At 41.3% G+C, this 9,533-nt stretch overlaps 1 protein-coding gene across 1 annotated transcript; it reads right to left on the bottom strand.

The window, feature by feature from the left end:
- Positions 1 to 4,892: 4,892 nt before the first annotated feature.
- Positions 4,893 to 8,862, bottom strand: KRT24 (keratin 24). The gene is made up of 8 exons (XM_067715600.1): positions 8,668 to 8,862; positions 7,791 to 7,873; positions 7,259 to 7,415; positions 6,840 to 6,995; positions 6,531 to 6,662; positions 5,776 to 5,993; positions 5,439 to 5,568; positions 4,893 to 5,240 (listed from the first exon to the last, which is right to left on the bottom strand). The coding sequence occupies exons 1-8, from the start codon at positions 8,845 to 8,847 to the stop codon at positions 5,220 to 5,222; spliced, it is 1,077 nt and encodes a 358-aa protein (XP_067571701.1). The 5' UTR covers positions 8,848 to 8,862; the 3' UTR covers positions 4,893 to 5,219.
- Between the last annotated feature and the right edge of the window lie 671 nt (positions 8,863 to 9,533).

Below are 9,533 nucleotides of genomic sequence, written 5' to 3' on the forward strand. Positions count from 1 at the left end.
CTTTATGTCTCCCAGGATTATCTCAATCCAGCAAATTTTCAATTTATCCTTGAGTTGCTACAGTAAGCTACTCACTTTGTCTCTAGTCTCTATCCCCACCACTCCAATCCATCTTGTGTGCAGAGGTTGTATTAATTTCCTTAATCAACCCTTGATAGGTTTCTCCTAAGCCTAAAGCTTCCAAGAGTTCTCTGTGGAGCTTAACATTAGTTTCTACTCCTCAGAGAAGCTAAGACCCTCCATGGTTTGACCCTATTCCATGTATCTAGTCTTATCCCTGTCATTCTCCAAAGGCGAATTCTTTATTCTGCCAGATTCAACGTCATAGTTCCATGTAAATCATGGTCAGTCCTATCACTTTTCCTTCATTCATATTGGCTTCATGTCTGCCTATTCAAATCCTTTCTTTAAAATTCAAGCCTTTTTACTTTATTGAAACTAAAAGCATTATTGAATAGATGCAAGGTAATAATTATAAACTGTGTACAATGTATTGAGAAAAACAATGCAGCAGATACCCATGAACCACACTCAGAAATGAAATGTTGTCATTACCACTACAATTGAGTCACTTGTATGCCCTCTTCCTGACCCTGAATTTTGTGTTTATATTTTATTTGCTGTTCTTTTTAGTTTAACCTTTTTTGTTTGCATCACTAAACCATACATCGTTTCGTAATGGTACAGTACATGTTTTTCAACTTTACATAAATGAAATAATTCTTACTTATGAAACATAAATTAGGTAGTGATTATTTGAACACAAAACATTCTTGTAAATACAGGCCTTCTATAGTGTATTCAGCTAAAATATTTTTTTCATTTTTAGGATTTCATTTATTTCCAAAAAGAAAAACACTCTTTTCATAACTTGTGACTCCAGTATAAAAATAAGCATGACTTCACGTAGCGTTTCTCTCCTTGGCTTATGTCTTCCATTGTGCCATTGAAGGTAACCATGTCTTACTCTGTCTGAAGCTGTCGGCTACTAGTTTTATATTGTCAGTCTTCAGCATGAAGCTGGTGTCGTTAATGGTTGCATCTGATATCTGGGAAAGCAGGACACAAAAAAGTTGTGTTTGTTACACTCACATTTGTAACTTCTGTACACTGGTATTTAGCGATGACAATTTCAGGGTCTTCAATGAAATTTTAGATGTATATGATTCCTTAATGACAAATACATTAAATAATTGCTTAAATATTTCTTTATAGCATTTATCTCTTCTTTTGAGAATAAAATAACTGTAGGCAATTTACTTAGTCTAATTTCATTTAAGTATTTTGGAGACATTTCTACAACTCCTTCCATAAAATGAGCTATATAAAAGTGAGCTAATTAGAAAAAAACCTAATATTGCTAAGAGGTATATTTTGTTGCTTGTTAAATTCCTTAATCTGGTTAAATTGAGAAAAGTACAGGTATATGTGTAAGATGTTCCTAATCTTTTAATATTTTGTCATTTTTAGTGTAGTTCTTTCATCCAGCAGTAGCAAAGTTTCTTACCTTGTTTTGAAGTTCCCCTATTATCCTGTAATATTTCTTGTAGTTCTGTTTTGCTTCTTGACCATTAGCTCCAGGTCCAAAATCTCTTATGCGATGCTTTGATTTTATATTCAAGTATGCTGTTTGCCTGCTCCAGAGCCCCACCTGGTCCAGGGAAGCTGTGGAACGGTCCTTTAGACTTCTTATCCTATTCTTCCCTCCCCTGCTCCCAAGTTGGCACTCCCGAAGTTGGTGGGAAAAGCTCACCAGAAGCCACCTAAACCACATTTCTCCCCTACAAGTCTTCCTTTCCCTTGACCAGAGATTAATTGCCATAGACTTGATTTTTGGGCAAAGTGTGACATGAAAGGCTTCAACCCTGCAAAACCCAATGCCTCCAGGAGAGTATTGAGCGGTATCAATTAGTAACTCCTTTTAGAGCCGATAAAGTGGATGCTTCATCTCTGATAGAATCACTTTCAGGATTTTTTTTTTTTTTTTTTTTTTTTGCGGTACGCAGGCCTCTCACTGTTGTGGCCTCCTCTCCCGTTGCGGAGCACAGGCTCCGGACGCGCAGGCTCAGCGGCCATGGCTCACGGGCCTAGCCGCTCCGTGGCATGTGGGATCTTCCCGGACCGGGGCACGAAGCCGTGTCCCCTGCATCGGCGGGCGGACTCTCAACCATTGCGCCACCAGGTAAGCCCGGGGGATACTCTTCACTGCGGTGCGCCGGCTTCTCATTGCGGTGGCTTCTCTTGTTGCAGAGCACGGGCTCTAGGCGCGCGGGCTTCAGTAGTTGTGGCATGTGGGCTCAGTAGTTGTGGCTCGTGGGCTCTAGAGTGCAGGCTCAGTAGTTGTGGCACACGGGCTTAGCTGCTCAGAGGCATGTGGGATCTTCCCGGACTGGGGATCGAACCCGTGTCCCCCGCATTGGTAGGCAGATTCTTAACCACTGAGCCACAAGGGAAGTCCCTTGTCTCTTGTTTCTAATCTCTGTGAGGATGGACGCCACCTCCAGCATCCTCACTGTTCTTGTCCATTGTCCTTTGAGGTCAGAAAGACAAGAAGAACCTTATGAATCTCTGGATCCAATGTCAACAATGAACGTCTATGTGCAGGTTGGCATTGGCTCTTCCTTCTTGTCCATAAGTCCAATTCAGAAAAAAGAAACACATTCCTCTTACTTAAAAGTCGACTGGAGAGCTGAACTTTAGAGTTTCAAAATAAAGCCTATGCCTGTTGTGTGGTTTTAAAATAATTTTAGGGCAGATAATAAGGTGTGAACACCCTGTCCTTAACATTTTATTCAGCACTCTAAATAAATTTCACAATCCAAAATGGTTCAATCATTTCAGTTTTTAAAATCAAATGAGCTCATTTTACTGAACATTCTACTGCATCTCAGTATGTTGGCACCTGTGATCTGGCCCTTTCCATGTCTGTAAACAATCATTTAGTACAAATACAGCATCTCAACACATGCCAAGGAAACCCAGAATGAGGGTTTCACCTCAAGATAATTTTCAGAGTAGCCATATACTTTTGCCCTGACATGAGGCTAATACTAGCCGTAAACATAGGTCCCAGGTGGTACAGGACTAGAAGACTGGACGTGGGAAGACTCATGGAGAGAGGCTTTCCTGATGTGACTGCGATGGGAGGCCACATACAGCTGGTTTCCATGTCTGTCCTTCTGTCTTTAATCCAGGCTGAATCAGCGAGTTCATATTTCTGAACTTTTCAGTAGAGGAGAAACATCCAAGGTTTAACTTGCTGTAATGCTTTGATGGGAAACATATGTTTGACTTAAGACAGTGTTGCTCTTTTTCTCTGAATAGTGGTTGATGCTTAGCTATCAACTTCATTCTGTGGTTACAGAGTGCCTACAGATTCATTTTTTATGTTTTATTCAGTGTGCCTAGAGGAAAACAAACTACATTATTTGGTTGTTTTTATTATTAAGGTTTGATACTCTCATGCAGCTCTTATTGATTTTATATTTGAAGGTACAATTTACATGAATTACATTCAGGTTTACTCTTTTGTAATTTTGAATTTGGGTTTTTATGCCAAGTCCCATGTCCTTTTCTTAAGGACTGGCTTGTGGGATTGATGATCTAATTTGTGGTCTGGTCATATTAAATTCCTTGAGTGGGAAAGTCCTTACCCAGCCTGGCTTTGTCCTTTGCCTGTTTCTTCCTGAGACTGACCTATACCACCCCCTACCCTACTTTAACAGGCTTCGTTTCCCAAGCAAGACAAGACAGAGCTCTGTGGACCACCCATGGGGTAAAAGACTTCAGCAATGGAGAGTGGGAATAGGAAACACCAGCTTGGCTAAGTGACAATTTTTGGTTAGAGGTGTGGCTAGATTTGACAAGGGAGCAAATATCTGAGCATCTGTTCCCTTTGGGACTTGCAAGGTTTTCGGAAATCTGACACCATATCACATATCCCATCTTCTTTCCCAAGACTTTTATTCTGACCAGTCTCTTAAAAGCTCTGCAAACGTGCACTGTCAGATTCCTGCGGCACTTCTGGTAGATACTGTGGAATCAAGCCCTTCACTGTTAACATCCTGTATTGTCTGCTATCTTCTTTGTGTTTTTAGCTTTCCTCTCCATCTAAAATGTAAGATTCTTGAAGTAGGAGGTATATCTTATGTTTCTTTTTTTAAAATTAACCAATTAATTAATTAATTTTGGCTGTACTGGGTCTCAGTTGCGGCATGTGGGATCTAGTTCCCTGACCAGGGATCGAACCTGGGCTCCCTGCACTGGGAGAGCAGAGTCTTATCCACTGGACCACCAGGGAAGTCTCTTATGTTTCTTTTTATCTCATGAAATAGTCAGTTCAGTGATGGACATAAAGAAACTAGACATTAATTAATTATAGACTGATTATTCAATCTCATCCTTTTTTGTGGGCTAAGCTGTTGGCTGTAGTTTTAGGGACACTGAGGTCTAATTTCAGCTATCACTAAGTTCTAATGTGATGTTAAAATTTCCCACATACAGGGGCTTCCCTGGTGGCACAGTGGTTGAGAGTCCGCCTGCCGATGCAGGGGACACGGGTTCGTGCCCCGGTCCGGGAAGATCCCACATGCCGCGGAGCGGCTGGGCTCGTGAGCCATGGCCGCTGAGCCTGCGCGTCCGGAGCCTGTGCTCTGCAACGGGAGAGGCCACAACAGTAAGAGGCCCACGTACCACAAAAAAAAAAAAAAAAAAAAAAAAATTCCCACATACAAAATGGCTATAATTTTCATTCTCATGAGGAAGACACTATGTAAATAATGAATAATGTGTACATTATTATTTGTAACGATAATGCAGCTAGATCATAATCTAGAACTTCATTTCTGGGTAAAATATTGCATTTCTTTAAAAATATTCAGAAATAATTTAGTTGACTTGCAAAAGTAAATTTATTGAAGCATAGAAACAATTAGAGCAAAGCTGTCATTTCAACTTTTTCAAGAGAATTCTAATAAGAAAAGAAAAAGTTGCAGAAAAATTGGTTAGTCATCTATTTCTGTATGGAAACTTTTTCCCGAAGTTAGCCGGAAAGATGGCTAGATTGATGCAACTTCTTCATTCGTGTCTTTTAGATTGTTTTCTCTGAAGGACACTCTTGTTGATCTGGAAATTGCCTATTTAAGTTTCACCTCAGAAACGTTGCTGACTTGAGATGAGACAACTTTGCCATCCACCACCTCCTCTACAATGGTCTTTAGTCACTCTAGTCTAGCTTGGATCTGAAAATCAAAGAATCACAATGTCAGTCTGGAAACTGTCACAGAAACGTACATCAAGAGAAATCCAAATGCATTCGCTGAGTATGTTCTGTCTGGGTAAGATGACGTGAACACTAATATACACTTTTTATATGACAAGCAATGCGTGCCTTTACGTTTCAATTATAAAATTATCAGGAACATGAAAAAAATATCTACCTCTTCCTTGGACAGAACAGCTTCCAGATCTTGAGTCACTAGACATGGATGAATCCCTGGATCCGGTGTTTCTGGACCCCGTGTTTCTGATCCCGAGTTTCTAAAATCAGATCCTCCAAAACCAGAACCACTGGAGAAAAAAAAGAATTGTTTTCCTTTGCAGTTTGCAAAGGCAGGAGAAACCCTCCATGCAGAGGGCTCTTTCCCATGAAGGCAGCTGTCATTTGATTGGACTCTTTTACTTTATAAATACAAGTCTGGTCCCCAAGCCCCTTTTTGGTTTCATAATGTAAATACACCAAGGTCTGCGTTTAGCATGTTCCTGACTTTCATTTACCCTCCTTCTCCATCAAGCAGGCAGTGGTAGGGATCAGTCTCCATCTCCAGGCGGGTCTTGATGTCCAGCAGCTGCTCATACTCTGTGTTCTGGCGTTCAGTCTCACCCCAGATCTGGCAGATCTGCTCCTCCAGGCCGCTGATCTGCATCTGAATTTGTGACAGCTGTACCATGTAGCCAACCTCCGTGTCAGCCAAGGTTCCTTCCAGGGAGCTTTTCTTTTCTTTTTTTTTAACATCTTTATTGGAGTATAATTGCTTTACAGTGGTGTGTTAGTTCCTGCTTTATAACAAAGTGAATCAGTTACACATATATATATGTCCCCATATCTCTTCCCTCTTGCGTCTCCCTCCCACCCTCCCTATCCCACCCCTCCAGGCAGTCACAAAGCACCAAGCTGATCTCTCCAGGGAGCTTTTCTAAGGGAAAAAGCAAATAAAAATTTCATGATGAAAATAAATCATTGGATGATTTAAAAAATACATTTTATAAGATACTAGGAGAAATGCACTTTCCATGAGTTACAAGCTCTATTGCTCTATCATTGCTTCCTTAATTTTTGTTGCCATTACTTTTTTTAAAACAAAATCTTTTATGGAAATAGATATATTACTTTTAACTGGAATGTCTCATGCTTTCAACAACCACAATACAGTCCTCCCTAATCCTGCATTTATTATGTGCCAAGTGGAACATCTTGGCAAAGAAAACCGAATTGCTCCACTGGAGATTTTTGAAAAGCTCTTTGCACAAACCATGGCCAGTTGGGACTGCAGCTCAATTTCCAGGGCTTGCAGAGTGCATTTCAGTTCTGTGATCTCATTCTTGGTGGAACTGGCTGGCCTGGCACCAGCATTGGTAGAGATCTGTGCTTGCAGAGATGCGCTCTGAATACAAATGAAATGCAGTCTCGTTGCAGGCTGATGATGAGTTGAGGCTGATGAGATGGGGCTGATGAGATGAGGCTGATGAGATGAGCGGAAGTGGCGTGTGTGTGTGTGTGTGTGTGTGTGTGTGTGTGTGTGGCTGCGGGCAGGGCTTGGAGGCTCAGGGTGATGATCTACCTGCTCGTTGAACTGCTCTTCAGCCTCGCAGTGGTTCTGCTCAGCCAGGTCCTCATACTGTGCCCTCACGTCATTCAGTAACTTAGTCAGGTCCGTCCCTGGGTGCAGTTCTACGGTCACATCCCCTCCGGAGCTTCGTTGCATACTCTTCATTTCCTAGCATGAAGGGAAAATAGACCAGAGTGATGAAAACTGAAAAGCAATGACTTCCTAAAATGTGCTTAAGCCAACAAAAGGTTGAAACTAGCACACTGAAGGGGAAAAAAAGAACCCAACAAAGTCACATATAATTTTCTCATCATTACTTTTCTCCCCTGGTTATAGAAGTTGGAAATCCATCCAGATGGAATTTACTGTCATAGAATGGATGTGGGGGAAACTCTGTAGGCCAGTCATTTAATCGTGGACCGTGTTCCTACCTCCTGGTGGTTCTTCTTCAGGTAGGCCAGCTCCTCTGTGAGGCTCTCAGTCTGCATCTCCAACTCAGAGCGAGTCATGGTCAGGTCATCCAGCACTTTCTGCAGGCCATTGATGTCAGCCTCCACGGGCTGCCGGAGATGCAGCTCGTTCTTGTATCTGGAAGGGTACAGTACAGCCCATTTCAAAGAGTACAGTCCATCCTTTCATATTCATGAAAATATTTTCTCCCCTGAGCAATTTGATCATTGAAGGCTAAGTTTTCTCTTAGGGGTTTTTCCCTTGTAAAGAACAATCTGAGCCTTACATTAATTCTATTGATGGCCAATATTTTTGATAACAAAAATTTCATCCTGAAGCTGCCTTTCTTTTCTTGTTGGTGGAATGATGGTTTTCAAAATGTACCCTTGGGATGTTTGTGAATTCAGGTCTTGATCCCCTAAAAGGTTTCTTTAAAATTTAGAGTAAACTAAGCCAAGGGATTGAATTTTATTTCCCTTAGGACGTTTGTTTTCAAGTCTTCATTTTTCTTACTTCAGTCTGAAGTCATCAGCAGTCAGTCTGGCATTGTCAATTTGCAGAACAATCCCAGCATTTTCGATAGTGGCAGTAAGGATCTAGAAAAGACAATAATAGTGAATAAATCATGGATGCTTTTTACCTGTGTCTACATGCCCACCTGTGAGAGTAGATGTCTCCTGAGTTAGCTTTTAAAGGTGAATTGCTTTGAAAATGTGCTTAGTAATGACACTGCATTGATAATCCTAATGTATTTAGACATCTTTCTGCAAAAATTAACAACTTGCACATTTATCGGAATGGGCATGGAACGTTGCTTTACAGAACACAATCCTCTGAATATTTCTGATGCTTTGGAAGATCAGTTGTTCTATGGGCTCTTTCAGAAACAGTGTGAAACATGAATTCCACTTCAAAAAAGTCTTTAAAAATATACTTCCCATACAACCGTGGTTAAACATTTTAGATTCCACCACATTCTCAGACAATATTTGCACCAGACTTTCTAGGAAGAAAAATAGTTGTAAGACGATTTAAATCTAGCAAGACACTAAAATACATCAACCTGCCAGAATTAATCACGAAATAATTAGATGAAGCTTGTGTCAACTCATAGCCATCACTCTTATGTTAATCAGCTACCTGGCATTGTATAAATTTTACTCTTATGTAGAAATACTCAAATGTAAGATGCAAACAAAATTAATGTGGTTGGATGTCGTATATACAATACTGTCATAGTTAAAGCACACCAAGTCCCGTTTTACATATACAACAAAACAGATATGTTTTCAAATAATTCCTTGATTTAAATTCACCATCATGGTCCATGATCTGAATAAATGGGAAAGCTACAGAAGTAATAGAAATTCAGACATGGCTAGTGTCTCACCTGATTCCTAAGATCTTCAATGATTGGATAGTATTTACTGTAATCTCTTCCAGCTCCACCAACTCCAGACCCAGGCCCAAATTTGTCATACCACTCCTTGATTTTGTTCTCCAGATCAGCCTTCTCCAGGGCTCTGACTTTGTCTAGGTAATTGGCCAGCCAGTCACTGAGGTTCTGCATGGTTTGCTTTTCACCTCCAGAGAAAAGCCCCCCATGGCCAACACCACCACCCATACCACCAGCATAGCTGTAGAAGCCTCCGCTAGTACCCCCTGCCGAATCCAGCCCCTCCACCAAAGCCAATCCCAGAGGCTGAAGCTCCTCCCAAACCGCCCCCTATTGAGCAGCTACCAAAACTCCCTCCAAAGCTGCCTCCAAAGCCCCTGCTGGAGCCCCCACTCAGGCCACAGCTGCCGACCCCTCCTCGGAATCCCCGGGCAGAGCCTCCCCCCAGACTGCATCTGCTTCTGCTGCTGAAGCTGCTGCCACCAGCCCTGGAGGAGGACACTAGAGATGAGCAAGACATGGTGTTCCTGCAAAGGATTGGTTCGTCCAGGTGAGGAGAGGAGATCGGAAGCAACCTATTTGCAAGCTGCCTTTTTGGCCCTTATATACATACTTTTAGGGTATTCCTTTTCCATGTCAGTTCTTAATTCCTGTTACCCTTTTGCTCATCCTCAATTGGATATATATTTTTTTCCTCCCGAATTCACTCTACTGGCTTTTTTTCTGAAGCTGGGTCAGAGCCTCAGGGCATTTACTATATCAAGAAAAAAAGAAAAAAAAAAGGTGGACCAAAGCAAAAAAAACTATTTTTCAGAATTATAGTTTTAATCTTTCAGAGGTTTTGATGAGTGATAATTCTT

Source organism: Pseudorca crassidens, chromosome 19, assembly GCF_039906515.1.
Source record: "Pseudorca crassidens isolate mPseCra1 chromosome 19, mPseCra1.hap1, whole genome shotgun sequence".
Lineage (NCBI taxonomy): Eukaryota > Metazoa > Chordata > Mammalia > Artiodactyla > Delphinidae > Pseudorca > Pseudorca crassidens.